At 38.6% G+C, this 26,255-nt stretch overlaps 1 protein-coding gene across 4 annotated transcripts in view; it reads right to left on the reverse strand.

Moving 5' to 3' along the window:
• UHRF2 (ubiquitin like with PHD and ring finger domains 2) overlaps window positions 1-26,255 on the reverse strand; it is a 98,308-nt gene that overhangs the window by 16,260 nt on the left and 55,793 nt on the right. For 2 of the 4 annotated variants that reach the window (XM_055790515.1, XM_055790514.1), the window contains exons 5-10: window positions 21,093-21,209; window positions 19,929-20,038; window positions 10,803-10,989; window positions 6,737-6,860; window positions 6,242-6,349; window positions 2,233-2,337 (exon numbers count right to left, since the gene is read on the reverse strand). In XM_055790515.1, the coding sequence (XP_055646490.1) occupies window positions 2,233-2,337; window positions 6,242-6,349; window positions 6,737-6,860; window positions 10,803-10,989; window positions 19,929-20,038; window positions 21,093-21,209 (751 nt within the window). The remainder of the gene's footprint in view (window positions 1-2,232; window positions 2,338-6,241; window positions 6,350-6,736; window positions 6,861-10,802; window positions 10,990-19,928; window positions 20,039-21,092; window positions 21,210-26,255) is intronic. The other 2 variants (XM_055790517.1, XM_055790516.1) reach the window with 1 other exon arrangement.

Here is a 26,255-nt window from a genome sequence, read left to right on the forward strand (position 1 = left end):
ACAAGAGATAGATGAATGTGCAAAAATTTTGTATGCATGTAATTCAGATTGAGGTTAAGCTTCAGGTGCAAAATAGTTTCACCCAATGCTCATTTTTTAAACTATGACTGTACCCCCTTCTAATCTTGAGAGAAGATCCTGTACTGACAGAACTCATCGTTAACTGTGTACTCCAGTATAGCCAGAACACCCCAACTTGAGCAAAGCTGTGGACAAGTCTGGGTCTGCAGGACACTAAGTTTCCAAAGGCAAGGCATAAAAATGGCATGATCTGAAAGCTAGACAGTGTATTCCATTTCCTGCAATATACTTTTGCAATTACTTTACCCCAACAGTAAACTGTTAATTTAAAGCCACATGAAGAGTATTAACTTAGCATGTCAGCAGTGTGCATAAATACTGCATGAAATTTATAAACATGCAGTAAAAGTCTTCTAAAATGTATTTATTTCTCAATTTTGTAAAAACTTGTACACAAGTACCTATATCATACTACTGAAATTCAAGCAGAAGTCACCTCTCTCTTCTTGCTCTCATACAACAGAGTGACTAAATGTGACCAGAGGATTTTATCTGAATTTTTATTTAAGTTTCATTTGTTGAATGATATACTGTACTTAGGATACTTTTAAGTACAGAATTTGATTTTGCTGTGGATACTCTTACAGAAGTTTAATTTCAACTTCTTCCAAAAAGTGGGGAAAATGGAAGCAAATTTGGAAATAAAATCTGGTATCTGAAAAAAGAATCGAAGAAAAACTAATTCCAAAAATGTACGTGGGAAAAAAAACCAACTCTTGCATTCTTAGTTTAGAGAACTACAAAAAAAGCTGGTGTTCTCCAATCTTTCTCCCCAGCTATGCCACTTCAAAAGTATATATGCCATCTAGACTACAATACTTAGGTGTCCACAAAAACACATGTTCACAACATCACTTAGGTGAACTGGAAAAAACATGCAAAGGATCCCACTAAGTTTATTAAATCATTTGAATAATTACAGCAGCAGAAATAAGGGGACCTCAGTATCACCACTAGAAAGAAAAAAAAGAAAAAGGAGTCTGCAGCATTCTAGCATAGCAGGTATAGCTCCTGAGCAACAGTATTCTTATGACCCACTGGCTAAAGGTCCTGGAGATTGAGTTGGGTTTCACTCTAAGGATGTAGTAGTAATGTATCACAACACCAAATACCTCCTCACTTGTTCAAAAACAGACACAAACTCCTTCAGAGGCAATCCCCTGCAGAAGCAGTAGCTGGTAGGTGCTGTTGGCAAAGAGTAAGTCACATTCGGATGCTATTTCAGATGCTTGTTTCTTTTTCCAGTGCCTTTTTCCTTGTGATTAACAGATATGCGTGTTTTAAAAAAACAGATTGCTTACTGCTTTATCCTTCACCTGATGCATGACTCAAAATTCCACCTGATGGAGCAGAAAGGCAGGAAGGGATGTACCCTGTGTAAACATTATTTAATTGCAGAAAACAGTAATCTATTCATAAATGTTGGTCAACATAATGAGATGAAAGTAGGATGCAGTTACTGACTTGTTTAGCAGCGTAATTGCTTTCATTGCTCTGCTTAAATGCTAACATCAAAATACTTTTTTTTCCCAGCACCTTTGGAGATCATAATACAAGATTTTGAGACTTGGAGACTTGAACTGCAGAGTTCTGAAAGTGCTCATTAGTAGGATTCAAGAACCTTCAGAACTTCATGGAATGAAGTAACATGTACCTTTTGTTCTTGATTCATTAAAATAAATGTATCACATATTTAGAAACACAACAAACCCAAAGGAAGAGGCATTTATCTGTCTTGAAAGTAATAAAAACCATGACAAAGCAGAACATAAAACATACTATTTGCATGTAATTACACAATCAAATTTTAAATAATACCAAATTCAGACTCTGAAAGTATACTGAAATTTAACTACCCTAAACAATGTGAAGTCCAGCTGTAATTGACTTATTTTGCTTGAGTATAAGTAAAAGCATAAGCATTCTTTAAGAAAGATTTGCTTACATAATTCTCCCCAGAATTCTAAAAAGATATTGTTTGCTATCAGTAGCAGTTATTTTTTTCATGGTCGTATTTGCAACGGTTGGACTCAATGATCTTAAAGGTCTTTTCCAACCTAAAAAATTTTATGTTCTGTGATTCTACAGCTCTATCTTCACAAACACTGATGCATTAGAACAGCAAACCCATTGCTTGCATAGATGACATACCACTTCATCTTCAAATCCTCCAGCTAATACAAGTGAATAAGCTCCATCATTACTGCGTCCATGGATTCCACCCACATGTGGTCTGTGAACACCTGCTTCGCTCACCTGGCAACAGAAAAAAGCCAGTTTCTAGCATTTTTTTCAAACAACCAGCTATTTACAATCACTTTTACTTTCTGCTTAAAAAATTGTACAGAGGTGGTGTCTGTAAATAGTTAATGTAAGGCTGCCAGTAAAAGTGAGAAATCCACTTGTCTTTAAGGAAGAAAACCCAAAAGTAAGGACACTAAATAAATGGAAGGACAATGTAGGATTGTGGTGACACAGGAAGATGTAAAGGTACACTTTCTTCTTTGGGAAAAACCTCCATGATTCTTTCCATAAGCAGTATTTAAGACTGTACTCACTGCCATACTCCACTTGCACAGTCATTCAGAACAAGCCAAAGTAGACGGTATTTGCCAGTTTGGTAATATTTCACAATTTTTAACTAAGATTACACTGACCTGTGTAAAGATCGTCATGTCAGGTATTATTAAGCTACTGCACTGTAAATGTGACCAGCACAGAGGAGTATTACCACTCTGCCTACGGAAACAGAAGAAGCCATTGCAACAACATATGGATCATATGCTAGTTCCCCAACCAGGACAACTCTCCGTAATGAATGAGCAACTACGCTGCGACCAGACCGCTTGGGAGCTGCAGCAGTACCATAAACCAGCAACATCATTGAAGTCTACTGAAACGTCTCTCCCACAAAGATTTATTTAATGTCTTTCAAACTACCAAAGCATATTAAAAAAATACCTTTATGAATAAAAAAAAAGCGACATATTAATTACGTATTTTCTCAGTACGCAAAGCCAAAAATACTATTGACAGAATGAAGGTTCCCAGCAGAAAACCCATTATGATCCTTCTTCCTACCTTCCTATCTTCCTTCAGACCTTGACTTTTCCTGTTTTTTCTCATTCTGCCTCTCCCACTCCTGAACTCCTTTTCCCAGCCTACACTTCTAAGCAACTTCCATGAAAGTTTAACATTTTTCTGCTATAGTCTTGCAATTTCATAATACAATAAATCAGATCAAAGGTCCAGCTGGCCAAAAATGCTGTCCCTAATAACAGACAACAGCTGTGAACAGTATGAAAACTATGCAAGAACACAATGATACTTATTGCACAACTTCTCAGAATCCAGCTGTCTGTGGCTCAGACTTCCTGAACTACTTTAAACTTTTGGATTCATAGTAACCCAGAGAAAAACCCATGTACAGTAGTACGGCTTGTCATATGAACTAGTACTACTTTTGTTCATTTTGAAGGGGGTAGCTGCCCTTTTTTTTGATGATCCCTTTTTGCATTACAACAGTACATGTATATTGGTCCCTAATTACATTTTTCATACTGTACCTCCTTTCATAGTCCTCTACACTACACCAGGTTTCAACATTCTTTCAGAAAGTCTTTCCAGTTGAATGAAAACCATTCCACTCCTTTAATTATCCTGACTGTTGTTCATAATAACGTTTTATTTTCCTGACCCCTTCCTTTCACAATAATCTAATGCTTGATTTTTTTTTATCACTATTGGGTGTTAAGAAGACATATTTTCAAAATTAGCTATTAGAAGAACTCTTTGCTAAATAACAAGAATAAGTAACCGAAAGCCCATTACAAATTATGTAGTTAGAACTGTTCCCCACCCCACATTTACTATCCACAATGACTTAGCACTCTCACTTAACTTTATCAGCTATTTGCCAATTTTTCCAGACCATTTATGAGTATGCTGAATAAAAAGGCCCCACTATTGAGCTCCTCTTTCCTGCTGTATCATACATCCTTTCATTCATTCCTCCCTCCCTTCTTTCTTTTCCAGGTTTTATCAATTAAATTTAGGTTTCTGGTAGTGATTCACCCCAAAGATGAACTCTGATAAGTAATTCATGTCAAAGATGCTCTTCAGATGCCCTCTTCAGAAGCAATACTTAAGTCAATTTCCTTCTAGGGAAAAGAGAGTTTGTGTCATAAAAAACTATGCAAATCAGAAATAAAGAAACTACAGTCTCTAAATTCTTACAGATTTGCTGGGCAAACTCGTTTCTCATACAATAGACTAGTCATATGAGAAACAACAGTGTAATTTAACTTCCTATGTAGAAAACATTCCAATCTTCAGGGAAAAAAAAAAGGACAAACTCTTTAATTTGTACCCTAAATTAAATAATTATGTCAAAAGGGTAATTGTCTTTTGATGTCTAGTCCACAGATACATATATATAAGTAGCATTCTCTGCTTAATCTTCTGAAAAAAGCAGCGCTCTAATTCTGTTCCCTTTTCCTACCAGCACTAGTTCTATTTGAAAACTATTACCTTTTGTGTCACCAATGGAATCCCTAACAAAAAGATAAACTAAAAATTTTAATTATTGTTGAAGCAGTGAAAATAGTTTTGAGATTTTGAGTCTGCATAAGTGATTTTAGAAACTTCTTACTTATGAGACTTTAATTAGCAATCTGGAAGCCAACAAAAGGTAACTATTTATTTCAATTCCTTTCACAAAAAAGCTCTTCAAACCATGAAATATCCCAAAGAATCAAAACTGAATATTCCTCTTCAGCAACTTATTCTGTGTAACATCCCTGGTATGATGAACATTATAATTTTAAATCACAAATCTAATTTGCTTCATCTAAGGCTTGTATCGATGGTAGAGCTAACAATGGACATCAAGGTGAGAAAGGATCAAAACAACTCGTTTAGGTTACAACTGCTTCACTGTGCTTTCTACCAAGGAGAGAAACCAAAAACTGTTGCTAAAGGGAAAATGTCTGCTGCTAATCGTATCAGCCTTAAAACTTGCATGGCTTTCCAAATCCAGAATTCTTCACACAGGACTGGAAGACATCACCATCAGAAGAAAATTGCCCGCTAAGTGCTATCTTCTACCAACTGAATAATAAAACATCTGTTTTCTTCTCATGAGAAGGCAGGTGATAAAAAGTTCAGAAAACAAATCTGAAGTGGGTTTTGATTCTTCACTTGCCCCTCCCTCTTCAAGCACTTCAAAAAACCTGATCCTGTTCTTCCAAATATGATGAAAAACACTCAATTACAATCCTTTACACATGCAAGAGACAAATAAATAATTTATTTTGAAAATAAATATGTATCTCCTCGACTGAAAACAACAACAAAAAATCCAAAGATAAACCAAAAATCAGTGCTATCAGATAAGGCTGGGGCAAAAGGATGTACATTTGTAGTTTGTGCAACACTTTGAGACCACAAAAATCAGTACTGGCACAAAATTAAGCTGTCCTATCCACCCTGCTTTGTTTTTTCCTGTCCCTCTGAGTATTGGCAGTGTGCTTGTATAACCAAAATGTAAAACTGACTGGGAAAATTAGCTCCACTCCTACACCAGGTGGGATTATTTTTCTGCCAGTTTTTTTAACAGCCCAGTTTACAATAGTCTATGAAATACCTGCATCAGAAAATAAGACAGTGCAAGAAACAGAAAAGGCTGAATGGACAGCTAGCAGTACAGGCTTACACTGGTTTAAGCTGTTCATCAGCCTAATAGAAGATATGGACATATATTATGTACGACCAAAAAACCCAAGAGGGATTCAATTTACAGTTATATTACCTAACATCTTCAAAATCTACAGTCTACATCTCCTAAGTGGGATAATCAGTTCATGTGAAGTATACTTCCAAAAATACTTGACTCTATTGACTAAAGTATCCCACTTAGAATTTTAACATGTGAAATTTGTTTATCCTAATGACCACATGCTTCTTATTAAATTCTAGTGTAAATCAGTATACTTCAGCCTTCACTGCTATTGTCATCCATTCCAATATTAGAATCATAATGTATTTGCTTTATTTAGTTCTGGTGAAAATGACAATTGTCAATCTAAATTTATTTTACTGCCCAACCCATTTATTATTATTTCTACTTACTTCAAATACAGCTAATACTAAAACAACACACCTGAACTCGGAATTTCCAGGTTGTCCCAACAGGAACGCCAGGTATAGGTCCATAATGATTTGAAGGAACAATAGTGCATTCCTTAGTGCGACCAACACAGGCCATGCCCTAAAAATACATCAGACAAAAAAAATTAGTATTATACTATGGAAGACTATTTGCACATTCAATGCAGATATCAAGAAATCTGATCATTATAACAAACACATACTTTAAAATACATTAACAGTTGTTAAAAGGAATGTTAAGTAAATAATACGTGTTTATGGGTTTGCGGGAGAGATTAGGGGTTGGTTGTGGTTTTTTTTACCTCTAGTCACCTTAATAATTCTTCCACTGCTTTAATTGCCAGTAGATAGTGGGCAGGATTAAACATTGTCTTATTGTCTGTGCAACCCAGTACTGAATTTTGTGTAGTGCATATGTAAGTAGAATTATAGATGTAGCACATACATGAACAATCAGAGTAACGGCTATTTCTAAAATACACTCTACCTTGCCCCAGTCTCTCTGGCTTTCAGTACTGGCAGATGGCATCTTTGCTTTCTTTTTACTCTGTTTGAGCTTTTCTCCAGCCTTTACAACTTCATTAGAATCATTTTTGCAGGAAGGACAATACCTAAAAAAAGGTTTTAGTAAATTCTCAATTACTTCATAATAATGGCAACACATTTCTTGTAGCCAAAATAGTGTCAATTTGTTTATCTTGACTGAGTATTTCAAGCTAGCAAACATATACCAGTCTTAAGCAGCTGAAGCCTATGGCTTAAAAAATAAACCCAACATGAACAAATACTGTCAACTTCAAAAAAGGGCATTTCAATATCTTTGAAGGTAGAGTGCTAGAGGCAAAACATTTAACTATTCTTCCTCACATGATCTGTGAGAGGTCCCCATATCTCCTGTATGCTCTCTTCATTCTGTCCTCTTTCATTTAGATCACATAAAGAAGACAGCCAAGATCAGTGTATGCTGCTAACCAGTACTCATGGTCTGCTTCTATGTCCTGCCCACTCTACCCTTGTTTTTTGTGGCTAGTGCAACATATTTCACTGCAGACAGCTGAAGGTCAAACAGAGCCAAGATTATCATGTTAAGGTGTGTATATGCGCACACACACACACGCAGACACACACTCATTCATTCACTCGACAACACTGAAGCCACCTGAAATACTGAGCTGAGACTCACTCCAGGTAGCACAGGCACCCTGGTGAGAAAGCAGGAGACAGCAGTATGCAGTGACTACAAGTAGAGAGAGAAAGGAAGTACACTGGTCCTTTTGCTGCTTCTAATCACACTTTTATTCCACTCCAGGAATGCCAATGCAAAGGCAATTGCCCGTGTTTCTGGCTCCCACGGGCTGGGTTTGGCCCATATGCCACTAGTAGAGGAAGCCTGAACTACATTAACTTTGATCACCTAGTTTGGATAATTACCACTAGTAGTAGTACTACTACTACTACGACGACTGTTTTGGAAATAATAATTCACTCTTGTACATGAATAGAACAATTAATGATTAATGTCCACAGGGACAGACATCACTATGACAACAAAGGTGTTGAACCATCAAGACAATGAAGCTCTGTAGATAAAGAGAAAATAAAAATAATACAAGATGCTGTAACTGCCTAACACTAAGAATCTGAATGATATCACAGTTGTTTTGTTTTGTTTTTTTTTTAAAAAAGAGTACCCAATAACCAATTAAGAAAAGGAACATGACATAATGCAGATTCACAAGGTGAATTAATTAGGCCATTTCTTGCCTCTTGATAGGATAACTATATTAGCTTTATATTTTTTAAATTGAGTTTTGTATGGAATATTAAATACTGTTTGCATGTGAAGTGGCTTAATCTCTGCAGGAGAAACATCATTCTTTCCTGACCTGCAGGCTCAGCCCCTGCATAGTTTGCCAGATTTTATACTATAAAAATACTAAATGGAAATTTCTCCACTTCTAAAACAAACAAAACCTGTGAAGAAGTTAAGGATCAGACAGCCATGACTCTTTGCTAGTATTCAAGAAGAAGGGAGAACATAGACCTCATCCTTGGTAGGAGATACTGCTTTGCCCAGTGCAACTGCACTCCTGCATATGACCAAGCATTAAGACTGCACAGGGCTGGTATCAATAAGTATCACAAAATTAACTGTCACAAGCCAGCTCCATTAACAGTATCTCCTCCATCCAGTGACTTCATCCACAGATGCATCTATCTACCTACATCAACAAATATTAAGAATCATATAATTACACAGCAGCCACTTTTTCAGACATTTTAGTTATATGAATTAAACTTCTACTACTTGTGGAAATTCACCATTTTTTGGCCAGAAATGTAAGTGGAAGGGTCCAGAAGTGCACTTAACATACAGCCTGAGGGACTCTAAAGACCAAGTTGTCAGTAAATTTAATTCCTGTGTGGTTGTCTACAAAGCACCAAATCTTCTGTATGGAGGAAAACAGTCCTGGCACCTATGCAGCGCAGTTATAGTGGTACTATTGGAAGAGGGTAGGGAGAACTAAGCAGTAAAGGCTACATCTTGAAAAAATTTCTGATCTTCATGTAGCCCTCTGAAATAGAAGTAGGACAACTCATAAGAATGTTTCATAAGAAGCTTTTGAAAAAGAATGGGTACTGGTGAAGACTAGAACACTAATACCTAATCTGAAAAACATCTGAAGCACTCAGCAGGCCAAGACAACTTCAGCACACTAGCTAAACCAAAGAGATGCTGATGGCTGGTGAGGTTTCAGTATCAGTATCTTGACGTGCCTATCAAACCTTCTCTGTATTTGAGGGTGTAGAAGAAACCAGAGAGAATCAATTGTTTCCACAGTAGAACAAAGGATTTGTGGGTTTTGTGGCAATGTATTTTCTTTATCAGAAACTCTCCTGTGACTAGTACTGGAAAATAGATGGACTTTACTGTTGCTGGAGTACCGGATTAGAACTGATTCTTAGAGTAAGGAGAACTGAAGAATGGATGGACCGAACAGATGTGTACTTCCAGATAGATGGTCTCATTGAATATTCTGAATGAAGGAAGTAAAAAAAGAACTTCCCAGCTGCTATATCCAAAGGTCAGGTGCAATCAGGTAAGAATACTGCTTATGTATTGCAGTCAGTAATAAACCATTTGTGTGCTGGGAATGGTTTCCAACAAGTGACATCAACTCACTTGTATTAACAAGTAGTGGGAAGCAAGATGTCACACACAGTCTGCCTTGACAGCAGAAAACTTTGTAATATTTCAGTGACATGCTGTGTAATAAACACTGCTGAATAAACACTGTAATCATTTTGCAGATGCAAGAAGTGGAAGGCACATCGACAATATTCAAATAAATGCTATTTTTAGTTCAAATGACCCATACATACTTCTAATAAGTACTGAAAATTTTTTAGATAGTGTTTCAAGACAGCAGTTCCTCCAAAAATGAATACAACTCTTCTCAGGGCAGAAATTTTATGGGAAAAAGACCAGCTTCCAACAACAGTATCCTGTGGCCAAAAGTACACACTTAGAAACACCTATCTCTGTTAATGGTCTCAATCACTAAATCACACACTGGCATGAACACAGAAGGAGTTAAAAAATACAATGCCCCAGAAAAAACGCAGATCATTAGGCACTGACCAATAAGCAAACCTACCATGGCATCCACATACAGGAGATACAGTCATTCACTTCCACAGAATGTTAAAACTTCCAAAGCACTTACACAGATTTTTATATAAAATTTAATCACAAGGTCCAAAGACATTCCATAAAATGTATTCACAGCCATCTTAGACATTTATTGATGTCTATGTAATGGAAAACTTTATCAAAATAAAGTTCTACTTATTACTCTTTTATAAAGGATTAGCATCTCGTGTAAGTCACAGGCAGGTGATAAATACGCACCATGTAAACTGTAGATAGCTATAAGGATACAAAACAGTTCAGAGCCCAATATAACTTAATGGGCAGCTAATGGGTGCATGCAGATTCACTTCAAAATACAATTATCTTGATTTAACAATGTCAGTTAGCTTGGTTTTCCTACTGGCAGAACCAGGGACAGTAGAAATGAAGAGTAGCAAGGTGCTGGTCCTCCCACAGCAGAAATCAATGGAGAATGGAGGAACGGAAGACACAGAAGGGGCACAGAGGCAGCAACAGGGACAGAGGATGAAGGGAAAAAGAAGGGTAAGCGTAAGAGAATTGTTCAAGCCGTGAAGCCTGAACAAATAAAAGACTAGAGAACAGCACTGTTGATAAACACAATCAGATCAGATAATGCCACAGAAGATCATAATGAATAAAATAAACATACCAGTTCTGAACATCCATAACGGTCATTAAAGCTCACTACTAATCCTTTGTGAATTATTTAAAAGAATTACCTTGACAGAAAACATAAGACTTATATTAAAAGTAGATGGATTAAAAAAGGCAGAATTAAAAGAATTCTTCAGTATTATCTCTCATGAAGTGCAAATAACAAAAAGGTACCATGTATAGAATGGCAATATAGGTAAGTAAATCATCCTTGTATATTTACCAGTCCTCATCTTCTGGTATCTTGCTTAAGGGAGGGTTCAGGCAGTATATATGATAAGCCATATTACATTCATCACATAGGAGCTGCATGTGAGCATCCTGCTTTCCACCACACAAATAACACGAACAAAACCGGCACTCCTTATCTGGATCAGCCCTACAGTGCTTGCATTCAGGGCCACTTTTTCCTGTCAAAAACAAAGAAAAATTCAAATACCATGTATCTTAGAGAAGTGCATTACTCTATCTACTAGGAAAAAATTACTCTTGCAGATGAACATTGCCCTCTTAAAAATGTTTTTTTCTTACAATGAGGTATTTGACTACCCAGGCTAATGGGTTTTCTTCTGCTGTATAAGCAAGCAGTGAAGAAAATTACTAACCTCTCTTGTTTTCTCCCCTCCCACTCCCAACACGCCACCTGCACACTCTCCCTACAGATGGAGCCTTGCACAATCTCTAGTTGGAGTCTTGTTAAATACAGCCATGAAGAAATTCCAATTAGGCAACTGGTAACAGTCAAATAAGATGCAAGTACAACTTGGAACAGCTCTTTTCCCCACAAATAACCAGTTGTTTCACAGCAACAGTTTAGTTTATACACACAGAAACACTAACTTTCTGCTTCAGCTCACTTGGAAATTTGGACCCATGAACCCCACTATGAAAGAAAATCACTGCAATTGATTCCTCAATCAGGGAAAAAAATGCTTTTATACAAGAGAAAAACATGTAGTAGCCTAAATTAGAGATGCAAGAGGAAAGGGAAGAATCACTGAATACTTCTAGCAGAATTAAACACTTACAGTCTTTAGTCAGAATGACTAGTCAGAAATGTATGAAACAAGTAGAAGGTCCAGAGAAATGAGAGAAGACTTCAGAAGTGAACTTGACTACAGCCCAAAGAATTCCAACATTAAAATAAAACAAATTCATTTATTTTTTCTGTGCAAAAGTCATCTAGAAATGCCACGGAAGTGAAATTGACCTTGAACTAGTGTAATACAATAATTAACAGAGTACTTCCAAACTTCTCTGGAAATAGTATTTTATCTGAAAGAAGTAATTAGCTTTGAATCAGAAGACAAGACCAGAAATACCATTTGAGAGTCTGGAGCTGGAAGTAGGAAGCTGTAGAATCTAGACACTTGAGACACCAGAGAGAACACTTTTCTTAAATTTTAGAATGGGCCATAAAATGTTCCGAGTACCATTCCGGAAGAAAAAAAAAACCCACAGGGTGCAAAAGCTCAGAAACATAAACAGCTGGAATACCAATGCTTGGGATAAATTTTCTCCTAAGTCCACAGGCAACCTATCTGAGGAACTTCTGAACTGTCTAGTCAATGTCTACTCTAAAGGACAACTGACCTAGAAGGACAGACAAACTTATTCCTATCATAATCTTTGTCCAAAATACCCAAAAGTCATCAGTTGTACAAAAAATAAAATTCTCTTCTCTGGAACAAAACCTTATTTAATGTGTCCATGATGTCACATGCAAGTTCATTAATAAGGAATCTGAGGGTAGCCCCACTACAAAAATGAAAACAAACAATGTCCTCAAACCCAAACCCCCTACAGCCCTTTGGAGGCAGCATGAACATCAGATTCTTCCATAGATGCTATGCAGAAAGAATGTAAGACAAAAAGAGAAGGGCACAAGCAACAAATCATATGATTTAAGAAAACACTGCCTGTTCCCATGAAAGATTTAACCCTTAGGAAAACAGAGAATTTTTTTCTTATTAAAGGACTGATGCCTTTCTGATTTTAAGGGAAGACTAGAATTTGTCAAACCTCAAATATGGAGAACTACCCCATGTTTCTCTGACTAGCGCAAGAGAACAATATTCAAGTTTCCATCTCCTCTCAGCTTTATTTTATAATTTTCTTCACCAGGAGTCATGGTCTAAGTTGCCACCTTGAGAAGCTGTATAGCTTGTCAGTTCCTTGTAAGTTAGTTTGCTTGGATAACATAAGCAATCAAAGTAAATATTCCTTCTAGGAGCTGACTCTTGAATAGAAAGATGAGATGGATCTCTGACGTATCCAGAGTTCTGTATATTTTTAACTTTTTCCTATGCACACTGAGAAGGAAAGGACTAACTAAGGGTTTGCAGAAATCCGAGTGCCTTCCTGCTGAAGAAAAATCTGCCTTCCCAACTGAATACCCCTACAGAAAGTTTGATTCACATAGATATATCACTGTAAAACCTCTGGAGAGAAAGTCCAGACTGGAAGTCTTCTAAGAAAGGGGGACTGGAATGCCAAGCATTGTGGTACATCTGCAGCCTTTCTGAAGGACCTTCAAGAATACTTTTATCTTCAAAGGTGGAAACAACTAGACTTAGAAAGGGAAGGGGATGGAGTTTTGAGTAACAAAGAAAAGTCAGGAGCTGCTGATGTATTAGGTATCAACAGGGGAAAACCTGTGAAATGCCTCAAAGGAATTAGGGTTTTTTTCTCTGAAAAGGTGACTGACATGGTCAATATCCCAAATGAAATGTCTCTACACTGGTGCATGTAGCATGGGCAGCAAACAGGAGGGGCTGGAAGCAGCTGTGCAGCTGGAAAGCTATGATCTAATCGCTGTCACTGAACTTGGTGGGACAAATCACATGGCTGAAGCGCTGCAACAATGGCTACAAAATGATCAGAAAGGACAGGCAAGGAAGGAGGAGCAGGTGATCTGCCCTCTGTGGCCTGATTGCACAGTCCTGTCTGTGAAACACAGCAATGAACAGGTCAAGAGCTTGTGGGTGAAAATAAGAGGCCAAGCCAACAAAAGGAACTTCATGGTTGGTGCTTATTACTGGCCACCCGATCACGAGGACGCTGATGATGAAGACTTCTTACTTCAGCTGCAGGAAGCCCCACACTCACAGCCTCTGATCCAGCTTGGGGACTTCAGTCACCCTGACAGCTGCTGGAAAAGCAGCACAGCAAGCTCTAAGCAGTCCAGAAAACTCTTGGAGAGCATCGAAGATAATTTCTTAATCCAGGTGACAGACAGCCCCGCATAGGAGAAGTGTTACTGGACCTGTTGCTTACCAACACAGATGAACTAATTACAGAAGTCAAGACCAGTGGCAGCCTGGGCTGCACTGACCATTCCCTGGTAAAATTCACAACCTCGAGGGATACGGGCCAGGTGAAGAGTCAAGACCTTGAATTTTAGGAGAGTGAACTTTCAGCTGTTTAGAGAATTACAGGATGGGACCCCCCGGGACACTGCCCCCAGGGATAAAGGAACAGAACAGAGCTGGCAGCTCCGTAAGGACATTTGTCTTACAGCCCAAGGGCTCTCAATTCCCATGTGTGAGCAATCAGGCAAGGAGTGCAGGAGACCAGCATGACTGAGTAAGGACCTCCTGGTCAAGTTAAAGCATCAGAAGGAAACGCACAGGCACTGGAACCAGGGACACGTACCCTGGAAAGAATATAGGGGCACTGTCTGGATGTGTAGGGATAGGATTGGGAAAGCCAAGGCACAGCTGGAGCTGAATTTGGCATGGGATGCAAAGAATAATAAGAATGGTCAGAAGGTTGGTCAGAAAAGGAAGATTAAAGAAAAATGCACCCACCCACCCCTTCTTTTCTCTGCTCCCACAAACGAGACAGAAGTACTAGCGACAACCGATACGGAGAAGGCTGAGGGACTCAACAGATTTTCTGCCTCAGTTTCCAATGGTAATCATCCCACATCTCTCAAGTCCTTGAACTTCAAGGCAGGGACCGGGGGAATGAAGTCTCTCCCACTGTAAGAGAAAACCAGGTTCAAGCTCTCCTGAGGAACCTGAATATACATAAGGCCATGAGACCCAATGAGATGCATCCCAGGGTCCTGAGGGAATAGACTGAAGGTACCAAGCCACTCTCCACAGTATCTGAAAAGTCATGGCAGACAGGGAACGTCCCCAGTGACTGGAGGAAAGGGAATATTGCACCCTTCTTTAAGAAGGAGGAAGAGGAAGACCCTGGGAATTACTGACCAGTCAGACTCACCTCAGTGCCCAGTATGTCATAGAACACAGACTCCTAGAAGACATGTCAAAACACATGGAACACAGAGAGGTGACTGGAGACAGACAGCACGGCTTCACCAAGGGCAAATTATGCCTGACTGATCCAGTGGCCTTCTACAATGGACTGACTATACCATTGGACAGGGGAAGAACTACAGATGAAATCTTACAGACTTCTGTAAGGCTTTTGATACAGCCTCTCACAACATTCTTGCTGCTAAATTGGAGAGAGATGGGTTTGATGGATGAACTCTTAGCAAAGAGTGGACAGTCTGCTTTCAGTGGCTCAATGTCCAACTGGAAACCAGTTGTGTCCCTCAAGGGTCTATATTGAGACAAACACTAATACCTTCATCAATGACATAGATAGTGGAATTGAGTGTGCCCTCACAAGTTTGTGGATGACAAAGCTGAATGGCCCAGTTGATACAGCAGTGGGAAGGGACGTCACCCAGAGAGACCTTGACAGGCTTGAGAAGTAGGCCCATGTGAACCTCATGAAATTCACTTAGTCTGAATGCTAGGTCCTGCGCAGGACAATTCCCAGTATCAGTACAGGCTGGGTGATAAATGGATTGACAGCAGTCCTGCAGAGAAGGACTTCGGGATACTGGAGAACAAAAAATTGTATATGAGCAGCTCAGATAGCAAATCACACCTTGGGCTGCATTAAGAGAAGCAAGACCAGCAGGTCAAGGAAGGGTATTCTCCCCCTTTACTATGTGCTGGTGACACCCCATCTCAAGTACTGCATCCAGCTCTGGCATCTCCAGCACAAGAAAGACATGGACCTGTTGGAGCAGGTCCAGAAGAGGGCCACAAAATCAGTCAGAGGGATGAAACGCTTCTCCTACAAAGGCAGGCTGAAAGAGCTGTGTTTGTTCAGTCCAGAGAAGGGAAGGCTGCATGGAGACTTCATTGTGGCCTTTTGGTACTTAAAGGTGGCTTATAAGAAAGACAGGGAAAGACTTTTTACCAGGGCCTGGAGCAACAGTTTTAAATTTTAAGAGGGTAGATTTCAATTGGATATAAGGAAGAAATTTTTTATGAGGGTGGTGAGACACTGGAACAGGTTACCCAGAGAAGCTGTGGATGCTCCACTCCTGGAAGCATTCAAGGCCAGGCTGGATGGGGCTTTGAGCAACCTGATACAGTGAAAAAAGACCCTGCCCATGCCAGGGGGGGTTGGGCTAGATGAACTGTAAAGGTCCCTTCCAACTCAAACCATTCTATGATAAGAAGTGCTAGAACACTGCAGTTTGGTTTGTCTTTTTAAGAGAAAACATATAAAAGCTGAAGAACATAAAAGAAGGATCACTAAAAAGCAAAAATTATGAGCTACAGATAGAAGGTCTAGTGAGGTATGTACTGACTGGAAAACATGAAGAGCAAATGTGTTAAGGGTACCAGCAGTGGTTATTTTACAAAGCCTCAAAGGCAAAGATCAGATACACTTAAAAAGAAAGACAAAATCTCTCATTGTACTGCTTCTACCTGTCTAACCTATAAGACTTATCTGCATACTATTCAGATAGAAGTAATCTGCCCAGGGTTGTTTTGAAGAGAAAGGAAACACTGTAAGAATGCTGATCAACAAATCTGCCACTTTTCCAGCATAGCTAAGCAAAACTCATGGTCCGTCCAAGGTGTCAACACCAATTCAAGTCATGTCAGACTGAAGAAGTCCCAGGTAACTGGTATCCGCTTTGAAAAATAGGAAAAGTGATGACTGAGTGTTCCTTAAAGAAACTCACTACTTTACCTCATCCGATAAATAAAAACCAAAAAGAAACTGCTTATTTTTCTCTCTCTTTACTACCACAGACTGTTTAGGCCTATTAATTTTACTGGGTTTGGTTGCAAAACCAGTTTCTTAGCCCAATGATTAGTAATAATACTTTTATAAAAAAAAAACCAGGAAAAAAGCAGAAAGGTCGACATATTCTAGTTCATTTAAACAATACCTGGAGTCTTCAACTTTCTCCAACGTACAATCAAGGTACAAACTGTCATCTTCATGACATAACTTTAATTCTTCCATTTCTGCTTTAACCATGACCTCAGTCAAATGCACTGATTGTATCTGCCCTATTGGTCACACGAAGGCAGCTCTGTTCACCCCTACCAACACTGTACAGTTTAGTTGCATATATCATTTCATATTCTCTTCTTTTGCAGGAACAGTTATCTCATGTTCGTAACACAAATTTGGATTTTAATGGAAGTAATATATGTTGATATCGAAGTCTTATTTCCATTTTGCATATAAAAATTTGAAACGTATTTACAAGCATGTTGTTTCTTAGTTTTCTAGTTTTCTGAGAGGTTTAGCTCTACCTTTTTCCTGGGCTGCAGAGTTTATATTTCCATTAAATAACCTAAAAATAAGTACTTTATTTTTAACTGTAAGTGCTAATCATACATGTCATACACATTTTATCTAATTTACACATACAAAACCTACCTAACGTATGCTCAAGGAATAACAATTTTTCTGCAGAGGTAGCCTACGTTGTTTATCTGATGAAGATTATTTGCAAAGTAGGGATTTTGTCTTTTGGTAAGGGCATGGACAGTAGCTTAATATAGACAAAAATACAGTCAATGCATTTTCTGATTGTGTGTCAACAATGTCATAGAGTATTGAAGGCCAATTAGTTCTTTGAATTTCATCTGCCATTGTTGTAACAAAAATCTGCAGCTTTTCATAGCATATAAGCTAAGGTATGTATGTTTATAGATACATAACTATATATTTAAAAATTTTAGATACAAAGTACTAATAGGGATGGAAGTACAGTCCAGAGGTAAACAGTTTACAGCATACAGCTCAACCGATGTACACTGTGCATAAGTGAACAAATCAGAATCAGATGAACAGAAGTGAAAAGGGCAGTGTGGTGAGAAGGTTGGCCTCAGGAAAAAGAGCAGTCTGAAACAAGAAATAAGGCTAAATTGCCAGATCAAGTAAGTTTTCAGGGTTACAATTGTAAAGATCGTATTTCTGTGTTACATTCTCAAGATTATATTTCTGTGTTACATTTATTTAAGAAGGTTTGTAAACAGTATCTTTAAGTGTACAAGAATGGGACTAGGAACAGAATGAAACAAAACATACATAGTGGTGCAAATCTCTACACAGATGGCAATATGTGAGTAGTTTAAGCAAAGAGACTACCAATAAGGAAATAGCTTTCAACACAGGAGGGAAAGAGCTGTAAGTGAAAATAAAGAGCTTGACTTTGAAACAATAATGTGGCAAGCATTGCAAGATTGAAGGCTGCACCTCGAACCCTGTGTTCAGGTTTGGGCCCCTCACTGCAGGAGGGACGTAGAGGGGCTGCAGCGTGTCCAGGGAAGGGCAAGGGGCTGGGGAAGGGTCTACAGAGCGAGTCCTATGATGAGCAGCTGAGGGAACTGGGGTTCTTCAGGCTGGAGAAAAGGAGGCTGAGGGCAGACCTTACACCCTCCAGAGCTGCTGGAAAGGAGGTTGTGGTGAGGTGGGTGTTGTCTCCTCTCCCAAGTAACAAGCGACAGGGCAACAGGAAACAGCCTCCTGTAGTGCCTGGAGAGGTTTAGATGGGATATTTGGAAAAATTTCTTCACCAAAAGGGTGGTCAAGCATTGGAACAGGCTGCCCAGAGAGGTGGTTGAGTCACCATCCCTGGAGGTATTTAAAAGATGTGTAGATGTGGCACTTAGGGACACAGTTTAGTGTTGGATTTGGCAGTGCTAGGTTAACAGCTGGACTCGACGAACTGAAGGGTCTTTTCCAACTTCAATAATTCTATGATTCTACAATAAATAAACACGTCAGATCAAATGGTGCCACTGTAGATAATTTTATAAAATCACCAATATACTAATCAGCCATTTCCTTCACACAGACATAATTTTAAAAATTAATTCACTACACAGTAGCTGCAGGGAAGAACTAAATGAACTGCAGTAATTTTATATGCCCTTTAAAAAGTTTCATAAACAATTAGACTTGCAAAATAAGTAGGTATATAAATGCAAAGCAGTATCTGTAGATCTATAACTTTCTCATACTGCAATTTTTTAAAATAAAAGATGTTTTAAGACATTACAAAACCCCTTTAATGTGACCAAGAAGAAATAAACAGAATGGATAGTTAATTTTTTTGAGTAATCTGAGGAAAGTAAATCATAAATAATGAATAATTAATTGTGAGAAGTTCATTTAGAGACATTCATATTTTTACTTTTAAGAATACCACAGCAAATATTTTTTTGCTCCTCTGAAAAAACAGTAATTTTTTTGATGACAGCAAATGAACACTAAGCGGACTAGTTCTTGTGCACTGACAGCTACATAGAAAGGTTCAGAAAAACTGCCTTGGAGTCAGGAGTCTAATATAAAACAGTATCTAACAGCTATTAGTAGAGCTGCCATCCTATCCCTGTGTTGCTATCACAAACACCTATAACTCCTAACTTCAACATATTTTTAAACTTAGGATAAAATGGCACACTACTTTTTAGATAAGCTGCCACTAACCCCTTCCTGTGGTTCTGGGGAGTTATGTTTTTTAGAAGGTCATGCAGGGCCAAATGATAATCCAAACATTAATTGTCCTTCTTTTTCAGGGTACAAACAGCTCTGGCACAAAGTTCCTTACCTTCTTCTTAATTCTGACATAACAACAGGGTTAAAGTGCATCATTACAGACCGATTCCATCTTTGTCATTCATTAATTTATTGAAAGTTTAAATTACATGTCAATTGCAATAGCGGTTCTGGTGACCTGGACACCTGTCTAGGAACTTAACTGAGACTACAAATTAATTCTGCATTTATTTAGAATGTTATCAGATGTTCCCCTTTTTCCTTGCTTACCACTGATAGCAGTAAGATGTGATAGGTCTCTCAATACGTCAAGTAATGGAGCTGCCTTAAGCAAATATATTTTTAGAACAGAAATCTAAAAAGGATTCTATACCAATACGCTCCTGAACACAGAAAAAAATTAGTTACCTCTGTATGCTGATCCTTCTTTTTTTTAAAAAAAGAAATATCATTCAATATTTACTTATATTTATTTATATTATTTATAAATAATAATAATAAAGCATACTTTTGTAATCTCCATCACCAAATGTCAATGGATAGGCTCCTGGCTTTTCAATCTTGTACATTTCCTCTATAAAAAGGATTTTACAATCATTTATTGTGTCTTCTGGGCCTCTGAAAAACAAAGAATAAAAATTACATTTAACTTAGTTCCTTAGACCTAGATTCTGTACTTTATGAATCCTAAAGCAATGAGATAAAGCTAACTAGCAACTGTTTATTTGTCACTGATACGATAATTTATTTCAATTCACACACAAAATTCAGTCTAGTACTGTAACTTCTAAGAAAACCAAAACATAAGACTTAAAACTGACATAAAGACTACCCCATCACCCTCAGACTATCTGGCAGCTGAGTACATCCTTATTGACAGCCATCCATAACTTTGTTATTCTGCTTCTAAAACCTCAGAATGTTTCTTTTGGGCAGAACACCGTAGACCAGACAAAATCATATCCCCTCCAATATAGCGTAAGCAACATTATAAAAGCATAGTGTCAGAAACATGAATTACAAGACGCAATAACAGATGCTACTCAGAACCCATAGAATAAGAAAAGCAACTGAAAGCTTCAAAAGCCCTTCTATGACTTCTCAATGTTTTGGAAACCTAAAACCCAATCCTGCAAAAAACATGTACAATACTGTCATGTACTGTGAGTATCGCCATTAATGTCAGGTTTCACAGCACTATCTGTTCACCGTATCTCAGTGATGAGTAACAAACACTCCATGAGTCTGACATCAAATGATTAAGAGAATGATTAATAAAGTCAAATGTGCTGTTAGAAGTTTGACTTTAAAACAATTGAAACAAACAAGTTGTTAATGGTTAATTCAAGATGTATTTTTTTATATCCTGCTAAATGCCTTGTTGAGCGCCAATAAATCCTTTGTCCAAAAGAGTAACTTCAAATGGAAGCACCCCCACAAGATAGATGAGCTGACTGGAAGTTCACCATGAGGAATGAGCTCAGCAAAAACTAGGGAAAAAGTAATTCCGGCAGGAGGAGATCATGACTACCGACCACACTGACCACTGGCTCAAGAAATCCCCCAGACCCAAAAAGAAGTTGAGAATGAGTGCACACCAATTAACATGAGAAGTGAGGGAATTATTTGACAAATAGGAATTGGAACACTAAATAATGAAAGAATTAAGTACCTTGTAAGCAATGAAGGCTGATGTCTTTGTATGCTAAACTGTGTAAGAAGTGTAGTTCTGACAACCGAGGAACAAGGCATTTGTGGGCTTACCACCCAGCTGCCTACTTCACGCAACCTAGAATAAAGGAATAAAAATACCTTGATTCGGTGTGTGAATCGGCACGGCGCACCAGGTACCGAGCCTGCCTACGGGACAACATTTTGGCGACAAAGGACTGCCCTAGTGCCTTGCCTGGATCAACTGACCGCTCCAGGGAAAGGGGCTTGGCCAGGCAAATTCCAGCTTGCACCAACATTGTGATCATGGACTTGATACGACCAGCCCTGAAGCCACAACGACCAACGACTCAATGGTGCAATACTTCATAGAGGTATTTCTTGTGCGAAAGGGGGGTGATTGGGAATTGAAAGAGAAGCACAAAGATTTGGTTTGGTTTGGGCTCTGTTTGGGATGCATCAAAGTGATACACAGCAGAAGCATATTAATTTCTACACTTTTGGTGATGTGTGCCTTGGATTTTGGTATTGCATACATTTTTTCACACTTGGATTTTGGGTGTGTGTGAAATGTTTGGTTTGAGGTGTATGCATTTGTAATTATAGTGTATGAAACATCAGGTAAATTATTCTTAGTACCAAAATGGCTTCTTCTGCTTCTGCAGAAATTCCCCTTTGGTCTCCCCTCGGATGCTTGCTAAAGAATTAGGGTAAGTCTGGAGGGGACCCTATGCCAAAAGATAAATCAAAACAATTTTGTAATCAATGGTGGCCACAATTTGGACCATCAGAAAAAATGGCCAGAAAATGGACCTTTAAAACACAGTATTGTATTACAATTGACGTTATTTTGTAAATGACAAGAGAAGTGAGATGAAGTTCCTGAAGTTGATTTGTTCTTTGCTTTAAGAAATGATTGGGATACTAGAAAAAAAGCGTAATTTGGTAGATTCAAAATATCAGAATGGGATATATTCATTGTCTAAAGAAAGGAAGTAAAAGAATGGGAAGTCTAAATCTCATTATGCTCGACGTAAAGGAGATCAGAATAGAGATGGCAAGGAAGTTCAGTTGCTAGTAACCACCCCACCCCAGACAAAGAAAATAAGGAGGGTCAGGGAATGAATCTAATGGTGAGGAGGTTATTTCTGATGCGGGTCTGGTTTCAAGCAGGACTAGCGGGAAAGAAAAGCCAACATTGCAGGCACCTTTTACAGAGGCAATAGGGTCTAAAGGAGTGGTACTGTACGTGCATGTTCTATTCACCACCCTGGACTTGTTAAATTGTAAACAAGAAATTGGATCTTATTGTAGTAATCCTGATGGAATGTACAGCACGGTTAAAATGGTGATATTAACACATAGTCTTAATCAGGGAGACATTCAAGCTCTATTAGAATATTTATTTACATATGAGGAAAGGAGTGTGGTTTTGGAAAAAGCCAAAGAAGGAGTAATTAGAAAAACTGAAGGTCTGGATTTAAAAAATTATGGGAACTCCAAGTCCTGATTAGTTTCTCCCTAGACAGGATCCAGTGGGACCCAAATAGGATCATGGGGTTAGACCGACTGAAACCGTATCAGAGGTTAATCTTGTATGACATTCAGAATGGAGTACAGAAACCTAAGAACCCTGCAAAATTATAAGGTAAAATAAGGAGACAAAGAATCTCCTTCAGCCTTCTATGAGAGCCTGTGTGAAGTGGCTCGTAAGTGGACTGATCTAGACCCTAAAAGCAAAGGAAACAGGATGCTATTTAATATGCTTTTCATCGAACAATCTGCACCAGACATCAGAAAAAAAAAAACTTCAAATGGCAGAAAAGGCAGAGGGAATGGTGATTTCACAGCTAATGTCTGTTGCCTACAAGGTGTATAATAACAGAGATGAAGCAGAGGAAAAAGAAAAAGAGGCAAGCCAAAATTCAAACCTCAGTGTTAGCTGATTTAGCTAATGGACAGGGACGAGGATGAGGAATGAGTGTCTGAGGGTAAGGAGGATTAAGAGGATAAGTCTAAGGGCAAGGATGCGGTGAACTACCCCTCTGAGGCAACCAATGTGCCTATTGCAGCCAGGAAGGGCACTGGAAGAAGGAATGTCCACCAACTGCATGCAGGCAGAAAAGGGAGTCAGAAGGGGCAACAGGAGTTATGGCAGAAATTGGTCTAGACGGAAGGGGACTAGAGGCATCTATTGCCACATCCCCAGCCAATCCTCTGGTTCCAGTTAAGCTGAGGAATGAAACAATAAATTTCTTGCTAGACACTTGAGTAGACTGCTCATTCTGTAGTAACTAGTTGCAAGGGACTTTTAAGTGAAACCCAAATAAATGTTGTAGGTGTGACAGGGAGGGAAACCCTGTCAGGATTTTTTTTACAGGCCATTTTTACAGCGAATGGAATTACTGATCGGATATGTGAAATTAATGCAGAGATTTCTCTATATATCAGAATGTCCCTTACCACTGCTTGGATGAGATCTGCTTTGTAAGTTAAATACACAATTAACCTTTCCTGAGGACTCTGTCCAGTTGAATACTCCTCCAGAAAATGTGTCGAAGTCACAAATATGTCTGCTCACCAAAGAAAAACCTATGGAGGAGGAGATTCCTGGTGTCTTGGATGCAGTTATACCACTAGTTTGTGCATCAGAAATTCCAGGATGAGTGGGAAACATGGATCCAGTAAAAACTGAACTGAAACCAGGAGTCCAATCGGTAAGAAAAAACCAATATCCTATGAAGTTGGAGTCCCCATGAGGATTGGAACCATTAATAGACTATTTTTTTAAAATTTGGACTGTTAAAAGAATGTCAGTCAGAATTTAACGTTCCAATTCTCCCAGTAAAAACCCCAAATCCTTGGAATACAGGTTGGTATAAGATTTATGAGAAGTCAATACCCGGACAGTTGATGTCCACCTGGTAGTCTCAAACCCCTATACTCTCCTCACCTCAATACCAGGGACTAACGTGTATTTTATGGTATTGGATCTGAAAGACACCTTCTTTTGTATACCAGTGAACAAGCAGAGTCAACTTATTTTTGTTTTTGCATGGGAGAATCCGACCGCAGGACCAAAGATGCAACTGTCTTTCCCCAGGGACAGCCCCACAATACATGGTAATATACTGGCATAAAAATTGGAGCAATGGCATGGTGAGTATGAAACCATTTCACTGTTACAATATGTAGATGATACACTGATTGGGTCAGATACCCAGGAACAGTGCTGGGAGGTGGCTATTAGTTTACTCAATTTCTTGGGCCATGCAGGATATCAAGTCTCAAGAAAAAAGGCCCAGACTGCAAAAAGGGAAGTCCACTATATGGGCTTCAAGAAAGCTGGGTGTTGGACAGGGTAGAGACAATATGCAGAATTGCTGTTCCCACCTCAAAGAAACAATTGCAAGGCCTTCTCAGAACAGCTGGATGGTGTCAGCTCTGGATTCCAAATTTTGGCTTGACAGCCAAACCTTTATATGCTGCTAGAAAAGGACAAGAAACTGTTAGAATGGACTCCAGAATGCTGAAAGGCTTTTGATGAAATGAAGAGAAAGCTGACAGAAGCCCCTGCATTGGGACTCCCAAATTTGCAGAAGCCATTTCAATTGTTTGTGCATCAAATGCAACAAGTAGCATTGGGAGCGCTTACACAGCGGTTAGGAAGCTGGAAGAGAATGGTGGGATATTTCTCCAAACAACTGGGTGACGTAAGCAAAAGGTGGTCTGCCTGTTTGAGAGCAGCAGCTGCAACCATAACTGATCAGAGTCTCAAAAACGTGACACTGGGCCAACCCCTTACTGTGTATGTACACCACACTGTGATCCCTCTCCTTGAAAATAAAGGACATTACTGGATTTCTCCAACCTGATTAGCTCAGTATCAGGCATGTTGCTGGAGCAAGTTGATGTGATGCTCTCTCAAACCTCTATTCTTTACCCAGCTACACCACTGCCAACCTTGGAAACTGGAGAATTACAGGATGATTGTTTAACAACTATTGAACAAGTTCACTCCAGCAGGCTGGATCTTCGAGATGAACCATGATCTGGGGCAGAAACTTTAATGATGAAAAAATACAGAAGTACTGGAAAACAAATCATTACCTAGCAACACTTCTGCCCAGAAAGCTGGATTAACAGCCCTCACTCGAGCCCTGGCATTAATCCAAGCAAAAAGAGTCGACATTTGTACAGACTTGAAATACACCTTTGGAACACTGGCAAATACACTTTACAGAACTACCAAGATACAACTGGTATAAATATTTATTGGTATTAATAGATACCTTTTCTGGTTGGCCTAAGGCTTTCCCCTGTCATGCCAACAAGGCTAGAGAAGCAGTTTAGGTTTTGTTAAAAGAAGTAATACCTAGGTTTGGCATACCAGAAGGAATTTCTTCAGATAATGGACCACATTTTACAGCAGAAAAAAGTACAGGGAGTGTCTAAGTTTTTACAGATTGACTGGGAATTACACATCTCTAACAGCACGGAAGACTTGGACAATCAACCTGAAGAAATAAAATGAGTGGCAAAAATATGAAGGAGATTTGGACTTGTTGAACTGTTTTCCTCTTCAAAAGTTATTCTAATTCTATTGCACTGCTGCAGTCCCTTTTAGTTCTAGAAAAACACTTCAAAATCTGAAACTACACAAGCAACCAGATTAATACAGATCATGCATACAGACCATGAATACCACAGCTTTAATTATTAAGATTATGAAGTTTAACATTTTACTAAGAATGTGACATTTATAGTTAAAATATCCAGTGAGCATCCTGTAAAACAAGAAATAAACTGCATTTTTTTTTTCTTCTTTCCTTCATAGACATCAGATGTGCTGGACATAATAGACCAGTAGCAGCACACAGCCTAATTCCAAGTTAGGGAAGAGTGAAGATTATACCGTTTTTTGAAGGCTTTATTATGAATGAAAAAACAAAGTATTGTATTGGTTACTGTTTAGTATTTGAAGATGGTTGTGTAAGATTCTGCTTAGCAAAGCTGAAGTGCACTGCACCATTACAAGGGTCTCCTCAGAAGCAGGGAAATAATAAAAAATAACTGTAAAAATAATGATTAAATATTGCCACAATGGAAAGTATTTTCCAGGTGAAGATGACCACTACATTAAAATGCTATGTTTCTTCAAAAT

The sequence above is a fragment of the Falco peregrinus genome, chromosome Z (genome assembly GCF_023634155.1).
Source record: "Falco peregrinus isolate bFalPer1 chromosome Z, bFalPer1.pri, whole genome shotgun sequence".
Lineage (NCBI taxonomy): Eukaryota > Metazoa > Chordata > Aves > Falconiformes > Falconidae > Falco > Falco peregrinus.